Source organism: Myotis myotis, unplaced genomic scaffold (genome assembly GCF_014108235.1).
Source record: "Myotis myotis isolate mMyoMyo1 unplaced genomic scaffold, mMyoMyo1.p scaffold_m19_p_3, whole genome shotgun sequence".
In the NCBI taxonomy this organism is placed as follows: domain Eukaryota; kingdom Metazoa; phylum Chordata; class Mammalia; order Chiroptera; family Vespertilionidae; genus Myotis; species Myotis myotis.
The window spans coordinates 212,557,589-212,575,685 of record NW_023416335.1 but is presented as its reverse complement, the minus strand read 5'-3'; the positions used below and the strand labels follow the sequence as shown (position 1 = coordinate 212,575,685).

The following is an 18,097-nucleotide window of genomic DNA, read 5'->3' as shown; positions in this document are numbered from 1 at the left end:
AAGGTCTAAATCCCGCAGCTAATGAGAGTACTCAGGCCCCGAGTACGCCCGCAGCAGCCAGAGCAGGAAGACAGCTCAGCCTGAACCCGGGCTGAGATCTGAACAGAAGCTTCACCAAGGAGATGCAAGGCAGGTGCGTGAATGAGAAGATGCTCCCCCCACCCTGCTCCTGTTCCTGGCTGTCCCACCCCCGCCCCTCGCAGCCCCACAGACCCTCCTGCCGCTCCTGTCAGCAGCGTCTGCCCCCAGTGCCCAGGGGAGCTGGAGGGGGGTGGGGGGGGCGTTCAGAGCACGCACTCCCCATGCCGTCTGCACGCAGGTCTTCCCCGCGAATAGCACTTCCCGCGGGTAAGGTCACGGAAACCACCTTCCAGGAGCGGGAATGAGCGAGAAGAGAAGACCGTCGGGAGCGTGCTCCAGGCCAAGAACTCAGCAGAGAGGAGCCGGGGAGGGAAAGGGCCTGAGACCCTCCCCAGACGTGGCCACGGAGACCCTTCTCGGGACTCCCCCAGGCCCCCGTGTCCCCCTCTCAGGCGGGAACCGCACCCAGGCCCGTTCCCAGCCACAGCTGCCGCTCCTCGCTGCTCCGAGTCCACCTGCTCCGGTCCCCACCCAAGACCACTTCCGCAGGGAGCCCCGTGCCAGCCCAGCCCCGACGGCCCTTCAGACCAGCAGCTGCTCACAGCACGTGATGGGGCGGCCTCGCCGCTGCCTACGGAACGAGGCATTTGCCCAGGTCCCTGCCCGCAAACACGCAGGCCACCGGACAGACCCGAGTTCTACTTCTATTGTGGTTGTTAGTCCTCAGCCAAGGAGGGAGGGCATTTTTTTCCACTGATTTTTAGAAAGAGTGGAAGGGAAGGGGAGGGCAGGGGGAGGGAGGGAAGGAGGGGGGGAGAGAGAGAGAGAGAGAGAGAGAGAGAGAGAGAGAGAGAGATCCATGTGACAAAGACACACTGATTGACTGCCTCCTGCACACGCCCAGACCAGGGATGGGGATTAAATGTGCAACCCAGGCATGTGCCCTTGACAGGGAATTGAGCCCCTGACTCCTCAGCCCGCAGGGCACACTCTAACCACTGAGTCATGCTGGCGGGGGGCCTTGTTGCTCTTAACCCGGGAAGCGGGAGCTGGCTCATGTACCTGTCCAGGTTTAAAAAGGAGCAGCCCAGCTGGTGTGGCTCAGTGGTGAGCATCGACCTAGAAACCGGGAGGTCACAGTTCGATTCCCGGTCAGGCACGTGCCCGGGTTGTGGGCTCGATCCCCAGCGGGGGGCGTGCAGGAGGCAGCCGGTCCATGACTCTCTCTCATCACTGATGTTTCTCTCTCTCCTTCCCCCTTCCTCTCTGAAATCAATAAAAATATTTTTTTTTGAAAAGGAGCCATTTTTATCACACTAGGGGTGTCTGTTTTCAGGGAATACAAGAGGGGCAAAAGCAGGGCTACAGTCGTCGCATGAAAGATGTCACTGTCGTGGCAGGAGATGCGCCCCCTGCCCAGCCCCCCGCTAAAGGCACCTTTTCTCGGCGGAGAAACAGGCGCTCCCGGAACCACACACTCACCCGTGATGACGGAGCCCTCGGACCCGGGGCCGCTGCCTAAGTACTGGTAGTCGGTGAAGCTGAAGCTTCCGGAGCTGTCCTCCCCGAGGGACTGGGACATGTCCTGGATGCTGCCCATTTCCTGCAGGAACTCTTCCGAGAGCGGGTTCTCCAGGTCGTCGGCCTCGAGGGGGAAGAGGGAGCAGATCGGGCTCTCGGTGTCCACCATCCTGCCCGGCGGCGCCGACCCGCTGCGAGGAGCTGGAGGAGAGAGAAGCGGCCGGTGAGACGGACCCGAGGGACGCGGCGTCCGCTTACGGAAACGTCACTTGCCGAGGGAGACACCTGGACCCAGCTCCACACATGGACGGGCGGACCTCCTTGCCTCTGCTCCAGCCTTTTTTTTTTTTTAATGTTTTTATTGATTTTTTTAGAGAGAGAGGAAGGGAGAGGGAGAGAGAGAGAGAAACATCAGTGATGAGAGAGACTCATGGATCAGCTGCCTCCTGCACGCCCCACACTGGGGACCGAGCCCGCCACCCGGGCTGTGCCCTGACCAGGAATCAAACCATAACCTCCCGGTTCACAGGTCGACGCTCCACCATGAGCCGCGCCGGCCGGTGGAACTGGACTTTCTGGCACTGTTTCTGGAAAAGCTCTCCCAGCTTCGTAAAGGGCTGTGGGGGGCGGGGAGAGGGGGGGGCGGGGGGGAGCTGGGCTGTGTCTCACTTGGGTCCCGGCTTGAGTCTTGACAAGCCAAGAAAATGAAAATCTTTAAACACAAAATGTTTAAGGCACCTTTGCCAACCGGCCGGGAAGCAGTCCTTCATCACTAGTCACGCCGCGTGCTGAGCTCAAGCCGCGGATCTGAGGCAAAGTCCCTGCTCTCCGGGAACACAGACGGCGAGCAAATAAACACAGACGTGGACGGCAGGTCGGAGGGACACGGTGACGCAGGAGGGCGGACGGGAAACAGACTCCGGTCCACACGGGCGCCCGGGGGCGGCCGCCGATGGGGACAGTGAGAGCGGAAGGAAGGCGGGGTGAGCTGTGGAGGGGTCGGGGGACAGTGTCCCAGGAAATCGACAGCCAGTGCCAAGGTCCAGGGGGGAAGCAGCGGGTCGGAGCCTGCTGGACACAGGCAGGCCAGCGGGCTGAGGCTGGGGCCCGGGGGCAGCGGGAGGGACGGGCCGGCGGTCGGCACAGCGCGACGGGCCCTCCCGCACCCTCGGTCAGTCACGTGGGCACGCCCACGGAATGCTTGAGCAGCAACAGGCGCGTCAGAGTTTAGAAAATCCAAGTAGGCGAGTCCGACAAAGCCAGACGGGTTCAACTCACAAGCGAAAGGACGTTCTCCCCTGGGCACTGCCAGGGCTGAGCAGTGTCCCCCGATCCGGGCGCTGGGGTCCAGCCCGGCCCCAGACCGTGGCCGGACTCGGAGACAAGGAGGCGGCGGCGAGAGTAAAGGTCTTCCACGTAGACCCCGACTAACCTGACCGGTGTGCTTAGAAGAGGGGATCGGACTCACAGACCCCGGGGATGTGGGCGGGCAGCGAGGTCGCCGCCTGCAAGCCACGGAGAGGCCTCCGGAGACACCAGGCCGCTGACTCTCGGGTCTCGGACTTCGGGCCTCCGGCCGTGAAGAAGGAGCTGCCTGCTGCCCGAGCCGCCGGCCCCGTGGTCCTCTGTTATGGTGCCGAGCGGAGGAACACGGGGACAAAGTCGAACAGCGTGTCTCCCGGGCCGGCCGGCCGGCCTCTGCTCAAACACTGAAGCCACGCCCTGCGCCCTCCAGACCGACGGCCCATCACCTCGGCACCTCTGGCCCGCGCACCTGTCTCCAGCCGGACCGCGCCAGCGCCCCCGCCCCCTGTGCCCACGACGACCAGCGGCCCTGGCCGGGGACGCCCAGACCTCGCCGGCTCCACCCACCTCTGCGCCCTCGCAGCGTCCAGTGCGGACACTTGTCCAGCCGGGAGCGTCAGAGCACCAGGGGCTGGTCTTTGGCTAACGGGACAGTGTGAGGCTCCCGGCCGCTGCATCTCGGGAGTTCGGATGTTCTGAGTTCTCATCATTTCACTTTCAATTGCATTTTTTTAAAAAAATATATTTTATTGATTTTTTTTTTTTTTTTTTTTTTACAGAGACGAAGGGAGAGGGATAGAGAGTTAGAAACATCGATGAGAGAGAAGCATCGATCAGCTGCCTCCTGCACACCCCCCACTGGGGATGTGCCTGCAACCAAGGAACATGCCCTTGACCAGAATCAAACCTGGGACCCTTCAGTCTGCAGGCCGACGCTCTATCCACTGAGCCACACCGGTTAGGGCTCAATTGCTTTTTAAAAAATATATTTTTTTTATTGATTTCAGAGAGGAAGTGAGAGGGAGAGAGAGAAACAAACGTCAATGATGAGAGAGAATCATTGATCGGCTGCCTCCTGCACACCCCACACTGGGGATCAAGCCTGCAACCTGGGCATGTGCCCTGACCGGGAACCAAACTGCGACCTCCTGGTTCACAAGTTGATGCTCAACCACTGAGCCACACTGGCCAGAATCAGTTGCTTTTCATTTTTTGTGTGAATCCTCACCTGAGGATATTTTTTCCATTGATTTTTAGAGAGAGTGGAAGGGGGTGGGAGGAAAGAGAGAGAAACATGGATGTGAGGGAGACACATCCATTGGCTGCCTCCTGCATGCGCCCAACTGGGGCTGGGGGTCAAACCTGCAACCTAGGATCATGCCCTTGACTGGCAATCGAACCCGAGACCCTTCAGTGTGTGGGTCGACGCTCCAATCCCTGAGCCACACCAGCCAGGGCTACTTTCTGTTGCTTTTTTTAAAAAAATACGTTTTTATTAATTTCCGAGAGAGGGAGAGAGAGATAGAAACATCAGTGATGAGAGAGAATCATTGATGGGCTGCCTCCTGCACACCCCCAACTGGGGATCAAACCCACAACCTGGACATGTGGCCTTGACCAGAATCAAACCTGGGACCCTTCTGTCTGCAGGCCGCCGCTCTATCCACTGAGCCACACCAGCCAGGGCTCCGTGGCTTTGAAAGCCCACCCGAGGTTCAACTAGAGACGCGTGGGCCTCACTGCGGAAGAAGCGCCAGATGGAGAAACCCCGGGCAGAGCGGCCACGCCGTCCCGGCCTCTTTCCATGCGTCCCTGAGCCTCTGCTCCGGCCCCGGTGCTTCCGGAGGAGAGGGGGCAGGAAGGGTCCAGGTGAGAGCAGCATGGCTCACAGCCACCGCCTCCCCGCGCTCCGGCCTGTCCTGGGCCCCGGCTCCCAGCGGCTCTCGCCTCCCCTCGGGGTGCAGAAACATCCCAGGGCTGCCCGCTCTGCGTCTACCATGGGGAGCGCGCCCCTGCCCGTGTGTGGGGCGCACCCGGCCTGGCCCTGGGTCCCGGCCCAGCGCTTGGGAGGCACCAAGCAGCGCGACACAGGACGGCCCAGGCTCGAGCCCAGTGCCTGGAGGAGAATCCTGAATGCAAATGGGGCTGAACCGGGCCTTGGCCCAGGGCGGAGCTCTCCCAGCCCAGGGCCGTGAAGGGGGCGCCGGGAGAGCTGGCCACGGCCCGGTCCCGGCAAAAGTGGGCGTTCTGCTCCCGGCACTCCTGCGGTGACCGAGGCCCAGGGCTCCCCGCCCGCTTTCCTGAGCTGCCACGGCCACGGCAGAGCCGCCTCCTGCGCCTCCGAAACGCAGTGTGGGCCTCAGAAGTGCTGCTGTAGGTCTTAGTGACCGAACACTGACCCATGAAAGAGCTCCTCTGAGAACCACCAAGCAGGGCACGCAGAACGCCAGAGCATTACAAAAAGGAAACAGCCCTGGCCTGGCCGGTGTGGCTCAGTGGACAGAGTGTCGGCCTGCGGACCCAAGGGTCCCGGGTTCCATCCCGGTCAAGGGCACGTGCCTCAGTTTCAGGCTCCTCCCTGGCCCAGGCCCTTGGTTGGGGCTTGTGCAGGAGGCAACCAATCAACGTGTCTCTCTCACATCGATGTTCCTCTCTCTTTCCCTCTCTCTTCCACTCTCCCTAAAAATCAATGGAAAAATGTCCTCGAGTGAGGATTAACCAAACAAAGCAAAAAAGGGAAACGGAAAGAAAGGGAGAGAGAGAGAGAGAGAGAGAGAGAGAGAGAGAGAAGGAAAGAGAGAGAGAGACAGACTGATTCCCGCTCTCTGTCCCCTAAGCACAGGAAGGTGAACACAGGGGACGTACTTAACATCGAGGGGACACCTTTCACACGGAGGCATCTGCTTTTGGGAAGATCAGGCCCATGAGCTGCAGCCACGGAGGGCGGGGCAGCCTCCGCTGGTTCCCACGCAGCTCCATGCTGGGAGAGCCCGATTGGCCCGGGGCCACGTCCGTCTCCACTGGGCCGTGCACTGCGTTCCCGGGGGCGGGCATGTTTTGCGAATGGTGTCAGCTCACGTCCAGGACAATCCCCGCGAGGCAGCGGGCGCTGGGCTCCTGGCGCTGCGCCGTGCCTGGCACAGAGGTGCCCAGCAGTGCCTGCGCCACCAGAACCAGGCGAAGGTCTGCCTGCGACTCACCCAGACGCGCCCTGGCTCAGCCTCCAAAGACAACAGAGCGAGAAGGCGCCCAGAGCAGAAGTCGGCGTCCACCTCGGGAAGGCGGTCAGACACCGGCGGGGTGACCATCACGTGGCGGGAGTGAAAAGCAAAGCATTCGAGGGGCAGAGGGCGGGGATCCAAGCCTCACAGCGAGGCAAGTCCCTCCTCGGCAGGGAGGGGGCAGAGGTGACGCCGATGAACACCTCTATCCGCGGGGAGAGGCCTGTTCCACGGGACCGCACGCACACGTCACCACAGGCCCTGCGCAGAGGCGGGCTCTCCACCGGGGCAGCGCAGAGAGAGAAGCCGGGAAGGCTCAGCGGTAAAGGAAGTGAGGAGCTTTGAAGAAAGGAAGGCAGTTTCACCCTCTGGTTGGAAGAGACCAGGGGTGGGGAGCGTCCGGCCCGCGGGCCTCATTCGGTCTGGCCCTGCCACGGCATCAGGGGTGAGTGAATGAGATGTGTGACCACACAGAGCAGGCGAGTGAGTAAGGTGGTACCTGGGTATGGCCGGGATGATGTTATAAATACCCACATGGCCCTGGGCGGAAAAGGCTCCCCACCCCTAGACCAGAAGACGGAGAGAGCCCCCAGGGCCGGCTAGTGGGCGGCGCCGCCTCTGCCCGCTTTGTCTCCCCACGGGAGCTTCCTGGGACCCCGAAGGCTTTTCTGAAATTAAATGTTAAGCCCTGACCGGTTTGGCTCAGTGGATAGGGCGTCGGCCTGCGGACTGAAGGGTCCCAGGCTCGATTCCGGTCAAGGGCATGCACCTTGGTTGCAGGAACATTCCCAGTAGGGGGTGTGCAGGAGGCAGCTGATTGATGTTTCTCTCTCATCGATGTTTCTAACTCTCTATCCCTCTCCCTTCCTCTCTTAAAAAATCAATAAAATATATATTTTTTTAAAAATGTTCAATAACAGCTCGGCACTGTCCCAGCTGTGGAGCCCTGCTCTGCGCCTGCGACCCGATACCCGGGAGGAGGACAGATGCCACGGGACACGGACGGACGTTCACACTCAGATCCCGGATTTCGCTCACAGGTCAGGTAAAGGTCGCAGTCGTTAGCGCTCCCTCTGCTCCTGTGGCTCTGTCGCCCGCCCTAGTTTCCTGTGCTGTAAACCCTGTGGGATTGTCACCTCGCAGCTCGGCAGTGCCGTCTCGTAGAAACCGATGGCCTCTGCTTTGCCACGCTGGCCCGGGAGACCTCGCCGGCGGATGGGGGCCGAGGCGGGCGTCTGTGCGGGAGAACGTGTGCGCGGCAGGCAGGACGGCTCGCACCGAAGCCCTTTCCCGCTGCTCTCACCACGGCCTTGTCCCAGTCCTGACGCTTCTCCGGTGCGTCTTAGACGTTAGGCTTAAGACTTAGAAGCCTTGTAGCTTAATGTGCTGGCCTAGGGTTTAAAGTAACATTTCAACATCCACAAAAAAATGCCAAACGGCCCCTGTGCCCTCGCCGGGCACCAGGAATTCGCGGAACCTGATTAATCATTACCACCGCCCAATGATTAACAGGCTCACCAACCGCAGAAACGGCGACGAGACACACGGAAAACAGAGGGGATGCCGGAGCGGGCACGGTGCGAGCCAGGCCCGCCGAGTTTGAGTGAGTCACACCAGGCGCGTGGTGGACCCTGCGCCCGGCACGAGGGCCTGGCCACACTACCTAGAACCTTCCCAGCAATGCCCGAGGCGCTGGCATGCTGTCGGAAGAACCTGGTACGTGGAAATGGGTGACAAGCCGGAATGGCACAGGAGAGGAGCGGACAGCCTCTGTCTCTTTATTTAAATGTGCAAAAAGCATGCTCCCAGCGGGTTCCCAGGAACACGCCCGCCCGCCAACCGCACGGCCCCACCCTGGGGTGTGTCCCTCCTTCCCTACCGCGTGCTCCCTCCACCTGAGAGCGGCTCAGTGCGCTAAATCCCGCAGCGATCGCTCTGCGGAGGCGACAGGGACCCAGAGGAAGCTGCCACTGTGGGTCCCAGAGAAGTGCGAGTGCGCTAAGCTTGTCCCAGATTAAGTCGGTGGAGGCGAGATTCACATTTAACGGGAGCACGGCCCATATGGACAGCACCCCAGCAATGCGGGGGCGGGGGACGCCGGAGCGTTTGCCAGGCACGTGACAGAGAAGCAACGAAGGACCAGGGCCTGGCAGGCCCCATGGGCTTTGGCGGAAACAGATCACACAAGCGACGGGCTGGGCCTTCGTTTCGGGTGAAGCTGACGGTCACCAGCGGGACCATCAAGTCAGGAGGGGGAGTCGCACCCAGCAGAACACACCCACCTCCTTGGGCAGAGAAGTCCTGCGCTCGCGACAAAAGCAGTGTGCCCACCGCCACCAGGGAGCTGATGGGCGGGCACCTGAGCCCTGACCGTGCCCAACACGAGCACCCCCTGCCGGGGCACCTACCATCACGAGAGTAAAGACAACGCATCACATGGGAGAAGAGACTCGCAAATTACACATCGGACAAGAGACTTGCATTCAGAGCCTGTGAAGAACTCTCGCAGCTCCGCCCCAAAAAGGCAAACATCCCGATTGAAAACCGGGCGGAGGATTCGCACAGACGTTCTCCCCAGGAGACCTACCCACGGCCACAGGCACGGGAAACCACACTCAGCGTCCGCCACTCGGGAGATGCGCGTCAGAACCACCGCGAGACACCGGCGCCCCCCCAGGATGGCGGGAACCCCCAGACAGGCAGTACCCAGAGCCGGCAAAGACGTGGAGAGAAACGGAGTCTCCCACGAGGCCGGCGAGACCAAGAAGACGGAGCCATTGCAGGACGGTCCGGCAGCCCCTCAGAAAGGTCACAGTCACCCTGGGATGCAGCAATCCTACCGCTGGGGGGACGGAAGCACACGTCCTTCCCATGAGCCCTCACAGCCGCACGCTTCACCACAGCCGAACAGTCGGAGCCACCAGATGTGCGCCAGCATAGATGGGAAGGTAAAGTGTGCGACTTCCACACAATATATATACATACATACACATATAATACATATTCATACATATATATATACACATATCTATAATAATAGAAGCATAATATGCTAATTAGACAGGACAGCCAGACGACCTTCCAGACGTCCTTCCGGACGACCTTCCGGACGAAGCCAGGGCTAGGAGGGCTGAGGCAAGCTGCCGCAGCTGCAAGGGCAGAGCCCCTCGCACAAATTTCGTGCATCAGGCCTCTAGTCTATATATGATATGTTTTTATTGATTTCAGAGAGGAAGGGAGAGGGAGAGAGAGAGAAACATCCATAATGAGAGAGAATCATTGATCGGCTGCCTCCTGCACGCCCCTACCAGGGATGGAGCCCACAGCCCCGGCATCTGCCTTTGACCGGAATCGAACCCAGGGCCCTTTGGTTCACAGGCCAATGCTCTATCCACCAAGCCAAACCGGCTAGGGCTCCATACAATGTTTTTGGCGATGAAAGGAAATGAAGTCTTGATCGTTATGTTCAGGGAAAGAAGCCAGTCACAGACCCCGTGCCACTTGAGTCCATTTACACGCAATGCCTAAGATCGGCGAAGCAGACAGAAAGGAGACTGGCGGCCGCCTGGGCTGGGGCTGGAGGGCTGGGTGTGCGGTTTCTCTCAGGGGCGGTGAAAGCATTCTAAACTGAGGCCGCGGCAGTGGTGGCTCAGCCCTGGGCGTCCAGCGGCCACGGGACTGCGCGCTGCAACCGGCGATGTACGGCGTGTCGGCCACCTCGCCACAGGGACGCGAGCACAGAACCTGAGAGCCTCACAAATGCTCACGGCAGCTTCATCTGCAACGACCCCAAACCAGAGACCACCCCGATGTCCTCCGATAGGCGAGGGGTCGAGCCAACTCAGGCATCCATACAACCAACGGCCCGGGGGCTCACGGGGTAATGCTGAGTGAAAAACGCCAACCCCGAGGGCCCCTGCCTTGTGGCTCATTACGTAACTTTTAAAAATTTTTCTTCTTTATACATTTCTTTATTAATTTCAGAGAGGAAGGGGGAGAGAGAGAAAGAGAGACATCGATGATGAGAGAGAATCGTGGATCGGCTGCCTCCTGCACGCCCCACACAGGATCGAGCCCGCAGCCTGGGCCTGTGCCCTGACCGGGAATCGAACTGTGACCTCCTGGTTCACAGGCTGACGCTCAGCCGCTGAGCCGCGCCGGCAGGGCACAGCTTTCTTGAGTGATGAGGTGATGGGCAGGGATCGGTGGCCAGGGACCAGGAAGGGCCGCGGGAGGGCGGGCACCGAGGGGCCGCTGGGTGAGGACCATGTTCCGTGTCCGCGGCCCGAGCCCACGCCCTGGCTGGGATGCCGGTCACTGTTCCGCAGGACGTCGCCGCCGGGGGAGCGGGGTGAAGGCCCGGGCCCCCCTGTACTAGTTCTGAGCTGCATGTGAACCCGCAATTTTCTCAAAACTGAAAAAGCTTCATTTAAAGACGTGCGAACAGGAGGTCAGTCGGGGGAGACACTTAAGAACAGCTGAGCTGCTCCTCATTCCCGCAGTTCCCACGCGGCCACAGGCGTGGCTCGGATCCAGGTGTCGACACTGCCCTCGTGGCTCAGCTGTTTGCTTTTAACTTTTTATTTGGAAGAACTTTCTCTTAAGTTGCAACACACACACAATAGAACAAGGAACAGTCACCCCTTTACCCACATTCACTCACAATAGATACTCTACCCTTTGGCCTATCATTTGCGTCTTCTCGATAGGCAGGGAGCCCGTGTGTGTGTGTGTGTGTGTGTGTGCGTGTGTGCGTGTGTGTGTGTGTGCGTGTGTGTGTGCTGTGAGCAGGACATGCTCTCACACACAGTCCCCTTGTCAGGTCAGTAACTGTAACAGACATGCTAATCACCCTCAGATCCGCCAGGCCCGGTACCGCCGGACAGCATGGCCCTTCGCCCCGGGCCCGGGCCGGGTGCTGTGCGGGCCCTCCTTCCTTCTCTCGTCTGAAACAGCCCACGGCGTTGCTGTTTCTCTGACACGAGACTTCAAGGACCCTGTCCACGCCCTGCCGTGTCCAAATGGGAGGTGGGAGCTCGGGGTTCCCACCTGAGCACCTCGTTTCAGGGGGACCCCGCGGGGAAGACCCGGCAATCGAATCCCTGCCTCCAGGTGCCCAGGCGGCATCCGAGGCTGGTTCCCGGGCGCCCAGCCTCGCTGCGGGCAGCACTGGGCCTCGCTGTGTCGGGGGCCAGCAGGGACCGGCCCACGCCTTCCTGCTGGGAACAGAGGTTCCCAGCTCAACACGGCTCCACCCCATTCACCACGACCCAGGAAGGAACACGGAGCACCCAGTGAACAGGCAGTGAAAGAACAGAAGCAGGCCTGGCCGGTGTGGCTCAGCGGATAGCGCGTCGGCTGCGGACTGAAGAGTCCTGGGTGCGATTTGGCCAAGGGCACAGGCCCGGGTTGCAGGCTCCGTCCCTAGTAGGGGGCATGCAGGAGGCAGCCGATCCATGATTCTCTCTCATCATTGATATTTCTATCTCTCTCTCTCCCTCCCTCTCTGAAATCAATAAATACATTTTTAAAAAACAAACAGAAACAAAACCTCCTGCGCGCGGATGCCAAGCAGCTCGATACGGTTCAGACGCTTAGCGACCGTCGCTAACAACACACCAGGCGGCTTCTGCGGCAGCCGCTCCGCTTGGGGGACAAGCCCATTTCTACAGAAATGGGGAGCAGAGCATCTGCCATAAAAGGAGTGAGCTCCCCGCTGCTCTCGGTGAAACCAGGAGGGGCCGGCGGGCTCCGCTCCGAGCCCCGTGCGGGGAGGACCGTCCTGTTTCCGGGACTGACTTGCGCTCCCACTGGGCCGAGTGCGGAGCGTGGAGGGGCCTGGGCCGCCACGGGCTTCGGTGCAGCAGGCGCCCGGCCACCCTGCCAGCCGGGCGCGTACGGGAGGCGGGAACAGCTGTCCAGCACGCCCTGGGGTGACCTTGGCCTCCCTCGGCTGCAGAGTGACAGCGTGGGGCCCTGCGGGCAGCCAGTTTGCGCTGAATAAGTCCGTTTCCCTCTTAAGTCACTGGCATCCATCGGTCTCCACCTGGCACCGGGCATCACCGCCTCCCACCTGGACCCCTGCCCCCTCCCACCTGGACCCCTGCCCCCTCCCACCTGGACCCCTGCCCCTCCCACCTGGACCCCTGCCCCCTCCCACCTGGACCCCTGCCCCTCCCACCTGGACCCCTGCCCCTCCCACCTGGACCCCTGCCCCTCCCACCTGCACCCCTACCCCTCCCACCTGCACCCCTGCCCCTCCCACCTGGACCCCTGCCCCCTCCCACCTGCACCCCTGGCCCCTCCCACCTGCACCCCTGCCACAGCCTCACCTGCTCGCCCCACCAGCTCTCCCCGGGGACAGCCTGAAGGACAGTCATTCCGCCCCTCCTTAGGGGCCTCTCTGAGCCGCCTCAGTTCCAAATACCTGGACTTGCAGGTAAGGAAACAGACCAAGGATGACACCATCCAAGGCCACGCGGCTCCACGAAGGCCAGGCTGGACCACGGTGTCCCTGCCCGTGCAGTGGGGTCCTCCCATCACACCCCCACCAGCCCCGTCAGCCTGGAGACGCCCTGCAGCTCTGCCCGGCCCCTGACGACAGCCAGAGGGAGACTTCGAAGCTAAACCCAGCATGTCACATGTGTGTCACATGCGTGTCACTTCCCACTGAGCACCTGCCTTCCCAGGGCGGCTCTCACAGAGGACGGACACCCGGAGCCCTTGCAACGCCCCCCGGGCCTCCATGGTGACCGGCTGCCACCTCTCTCCTGGGACCTCCTGTCCTCTCCTCTCGGGACATTCCTCCGCAGTCACACTTGCCCGGGCCCCTCCCCAGGGCCGCTGGCTGCCCGCTCGGCTCTGCCGGGACGCTCTCCAACCTGGCGTCGCAGCCACTCTCTCGCCTTTCAGTCGTCACCTTCTCAGAGGCCACCCTTCAGCTCCCCCACCCTCCGCGGGCACCTCACCAGCTCCCCCACCCTCCGCGGGCAGCTCCCCACACTTCGCATCCTCAACACACCAGCCACGCACGGGGTCACCAGGCTCCCAGCTGTCCCACCAGCTGTGGGAAAGGGAAGTGCTGTGCCTGCGTCCATGTCCCCACAAGGTCTGATGGCGCCTGGACCCACCTCCCTCATTTCCCTGGGCAGACCCTGTATCCCGGCCAAAAGAGACGACTCAGCTTCTCCAACCGCACAGCATGCCTTCCAGCCTCCGCACTCCATCCCCTTCCTATCCCCACACGTTTCAGGGGAAGCCCAGGTACCACTGCCTCCGGGAAGCCTGCCCGGATCCACCCGGGGCAGGACCCTGTCCATCTGTGTCCCCACAGCTCAGAGCACGGGTTCAGCCAGGCCTTTTCTGCCCACAGATCTCTCTCCTTAACAAGAGTTCCCGCTGCCCACCTTCCGCTCCCACACAGGCGGGTGTTCAGTAAATATCGACCGATTGAGTCTAGCACCCGTTCTGAGCACTGTTCCCTTTCTCACACAAAAACCCTCGCATTATTTAAATTAATGGACCTAAGCCCTGGCCGGTTCCGCTCAGTGGATAGAGTGTCGGTCAAGGGTCCCGGGTTCGATTCCGGTCAAGGGCACGTACCTGGGTTGCAGGCTTCTCCCCAGTCTGGGCCCTGGTTGGGGCACGTGCAAGAGGCAACCCATCGATGGGGTGCATTTAGGGGCTGCAGGGGCACCGACACCATCTGTAATTGGTCTGAGAGTCCACACCTTTCACTTAAACACGTCCCATGTTGGATGCCAGCATCCCTCGTGTGGCACGCGAGGCCTTTCTAAAGAGAACAGGTCCCTTTCCAATGCCAGCTTGTCTCCTCCATGAACATGGTACATCCATCCATTTATTTGGGCTCTTTTTCATGTCTCTCAATAATGCAATCAGTTTTCTGAGTAGAGGTCTTTAGACTTATTCTGAGGCATCTATATATATAAAAGCCTAAGTGACTGTTATAACTTGACAACTGGCCAGTAGCTATGACGTGCACGGACCATCAGGGGGCAGATGCTCAACGCAGGAGCTGCCCCCTGGTAGTCAGTGCGCTCTCACAGCCAACTTCCTGCGGTCCCTCCGCAGCGACCAGCCAACCTCCCGCGGTCCCTCCCCCCAGCTGGCCCTGATTGGGACTGGGCAAGACAGCCCCGATCGGCCGGGAGGGACACCACCTGTGCATGAATTCATGCACCGGACCTCTAGTATAATATATACATCCTAACTTTAATTTTTAATTATGAGACTACTAGAGGCTCAGTGCACGAAATCCGTGCATGGGTAGGGTCCCTAGCATCTGCCTCCCTTCCCTGGCTGCCAGCTGCCGGCCGGGGCCTTCCTTCATTCCGCACCACCCCCTGGTGGTCAGCCCACATCATAGCGAGCAATCGAACTCCTGGTCGGTCGAACTCCTGAGGGGATAGTTTGCATATTAGGCTTTTATATGTACAGATTATTTAGAGAAGTTGTAGATTTACAGAAAAATTGAGTAGAAAGTACAAAAAGTCCCTGTGACCCTCCTCCATCCGCTCCATAGTTTTCCTATTCATAGCAACTGGCGTTAGTCTGGGGCAGTGGTTACTATCGATGAGCCAATGTCAATATTGTCACTAACCAAAGTCCAGAGTTTGTATTAGGTCACTCGCAGTGCTGTTCATCCTGTGGGTTCGGACAAATGTATAACGACGCGCACCCGTCACCACCGCGTCACACAGAGCAGGCTCCCTGCCCTAAAGCCCTCTGGGCTCCACCTGTTCATCCCTGCACCTAACCCCGGGCAACCACACATCTTTGTGCTGCCTCCATAGGGTAGCCTTTTCCAGAGAGTCTTAAAGTTGGAATCATACAGCGCAGCCTTTTCCCACTGGCTTCTTTCAGGTATGTGATACTCTTCATAAGGATATCAGCGGTACCATTTGCCAAAACGTTTTCCCAAGTGGCTGTACTTTTCACGTTCCCACCGTCAGTGTATGAGAGTTCCGGCCGCCCCACCTCCTCAGCCACACTCGGTCAGCTGTCTCAATGTTAGCCGTTCCGGTCAGTGTGCCCAGGCCTCTCTCTGCCAACAGTGACGTCTACACCATTAACGTGCGTTTTCCTAATGACCAGTGATGTGGGCCGTCTTTTCATGGGCTTCCTGGCCAGCCAATGCCCTTCGTTAAATAGTTTAGCCCAATTTTTCCTGATCTTTGCTTTCATGATTAATTGGGTTATCTCCATCTTATTGAATTCCAAGAGATCTTTATATATTCCAGCTACAAGTTCTTTATCGGATATGGTTTGCAAATATTTTCTCTAAGTCTGTGGCTTGCCTTTTTATTTTCTTAAGTGTCTTTTGATAAGGAGGTTTATCATTTTGATGAAGCCCCACTTTCTTTTATTGTTCATGCTTTTGGCATCATATAGAAGTAATCTTTGCCAAACCCCCAATCACTGCGATTTCTGGTATAGTTTCAACTCTTACAATTAGGTGCATGAGCCACTGCAAGTTTTCCTTCTTCTTCTTTTTCAATCTGGTGTGAGATGAGGGGTGAGGTCCGTTTTGCATATTGCCATCCAATTACCCCAGCACTGTTTGCTGAAAAGATTACCTTTTCCCACTGCTATGCCTCGTCACCTTGTAGAAGATCAACGGACCATCTATGCGAGGCCCATTTCTGGACTTGCTATTCTGTTCCATTCACCTACTTGGCTACTTTCACACCAATACCAGATGGTCTTGATTGCTGCAGCTCTACAATAATTCTTTTTAAAAATATATATTTTTATTGATGTCAGAGAGAAAGGGAGAGATAGAAACACCAATGACGAGAAAGAACCATCGATCGGCTGGCTCCTGCACGCCCCCTACTGGGGATCAGAGCCTGAAACCCAGGCAAGTGCCCTTGACTGGGAATCAAACTGTGACCTCCTGGTTCATAGGTTGACACTCAACCACTGAGCCACGCCGGCGGGCCTACAATAATTCTTGAAATCAGGTAGTCTAAGTCCTCCAACGATGCTCGTTTTCAAAGTTGTTTTAACCACATGAGAGCCTCCCATTTCCATGTAACGTTAGAATTAGCTCGTAGAATTCTACCAGCAGGCAGACGGAGGCGCGATCCTGATCGCTTGGAATCCGTAACCGTCTTGGGAGGAACTGCCCGCCTACCGATAGCGAGTCTTCCCGTTCCCGAGCGTGGTACGGCCGGCCTTTGATCCGGGTCTTCTCACATTTCTCTCAGCAATGTTTCGCAGATTTCACTGTACAGGTCTCGTGCATTTTTGTCCCCAAGCACTTCGTGTTTACTGACGCTTCGCTGCTTTTACATGTTGAGCGAACCTTGTATTCCTGGGAGAAACCCAGCTTTCAGCACACGGAGACGCCTTCTCGTCCTCCTGTGGCTTCTCCTGTTCTGGCTGAGAAATGTTCTCTAACTGGTGCTCCTTGGGAAATATTGGGTGTGTTTGTTTTGTTTTTTTACCTTTAGCTTCTTTAAAGATTACCTCTGCCTTTGCTTTCCCCCCAGCAGTTTTACAATGATGTGTCTAGGTGTGGATTTTCTGTTTCTAACTGCTAGGAGTTCTTTAGGATTCTTGAACTTCTGATCTGATGTCACCAATGTTGGAAAAACTTCAACCACTATCTCTTCAAATATTGCCTCTCTCTCTCTCTCCTCTCTCTCTCTCTCTCTCTCTCTCTCTCTCTCTCTCTCTCTCTCTCTCTCGTGCCCTTAGGCCTCCAATCAATGCACATTGGAACTGCTCGCTGGAGACTCTGTCATCGCAGGCCTTCCTTAGTCCCTTCGTGCATCACTTTAGACAGTACCTTCTGACTTGTCATGGTTCACCAATCCCCTCATCAGTCGTGTCTACTCTGCTGTTATATCTATCTACAGAGTACGTGATTCCAGTTGTGTTTTTTCAGTTTTATAATTTCTACTTGATTTTACAAATCAATGTCCTTTGTAAAAAGTACAATTTCTCATACTCTACCAAATTCCCAATCTTATCTTTCCTCTTCTTGAATATAGTAAGCAAGTTTCTTTCAAAGTTTGCATGTCGTAAGTCTCACAGTTAGAATCATGAGGGTCTGTTTCTATCATCTGTTATTTCTGCTGGCTCATGAGGTCTTCTTGCCTCATATGCTTGGTTGGTTGTGTTGTGTGTCCTGTTGCACCGTCTGGATGTGAATGGCGGTGCCAGGCCATAAAAGGCATCACGTGGCCCTGGCCGCTGTGGCTCAGCTGGTTGGGCGTTGGCCCTGCACCGAGTGGCGGGCTCCCTCCAGGACACCTTCGTCTTTTCCACTTCCCTCGTTTACGGTGAAAGTCGCTTCTACCGAGGTCCTCCGTGGTGGGTCCAGCGCCTCCCACAGGCAGAGCATCCACGTTCCCCAGGGCAGCTATTTTTTCTAATAAGTTGGATTAGAATTTTACTTCCTGCATCATCACGTCTCACTTATTTTCTGTGTTTTCATCTTTGTTGGCCCATTCCTCCTGCGCGCGCCCATCTCTATAAAACGTCAGGTGGGTTTTTTACTGGGAGGCAAGGAGGCTGTGATTACCGGCTCTGCTGTGGCCTGAACGGCAGATGCACCGGGACGATGACAGCCCGACTCTGAAAGCAGCGAGGGGACTGGCCGCCGGTCCCTATGCACATGCTGTCTAGGCGGTGATTGGTGGGCTGGGGAGCGGACACAGCCGGGCGGTAACTGGGACGCAGCCGTGCTGTTGGGGGGCTGCTGTGGTTTAACTTTCCGCGGCATTTAAACTGTGCATCGCAGAACCGAGCAAAGTGGGGGCTGCCTGTATCTGAAAGTTTGTTCTTGGAAATAGAGGCCGAGTGCGAGGCTGTCCCTCGGAGAGGCGGTGGCTCTGCCTGGCATCCGAGGGCTCCGCCATCCCATCCGGGGTCACCTTCGTCCAACCACCAGGACTGAGACGCCTGGGCTCCGGGCCTTGAGCAGCTGGTCAGTTCCCAGG

The 18,097-nt window shown here is 58.3% G+C and overlaps 1 protein-coding gene across 7 annotated transcripts in view; it reads right to left on the bottom strand.

Moving 5' to 3' along the window:
• The window catches only part of PPARA (peroxisome proliferator activated receptor alpha), a 45,042-nt gene that overhangs the window by 15,993 nt on the left and 10,952 nt on the right, over positions 1 to 18,097 (bottom strand). For 4 of the 7 annotated variants that reach the window (XM_036300240.1, XM_036300237.1, XM_036300238.1 and 1 more), the window contains one exon: positions 1,564 to 1,803. In XM_036300240.1, the coding sequence (XP_036156133.1) occupies positions 1,564 to 1,771 (208 nt within the window). In that variant the 5' untranslated portion in view covers positions 1,772 to 1,803. Of the gene's footprint in view, positions 1 to 1,563; positions 1,804 to 2,340; positions 3,614 to 7,264; positions 8,636 to 18,097 lie in introns of those variants that run through there. The other 3 variants (XM_036300244.1, XM_036300239.1, XM_036300243.1) reach the window with 3 other exon arrangements.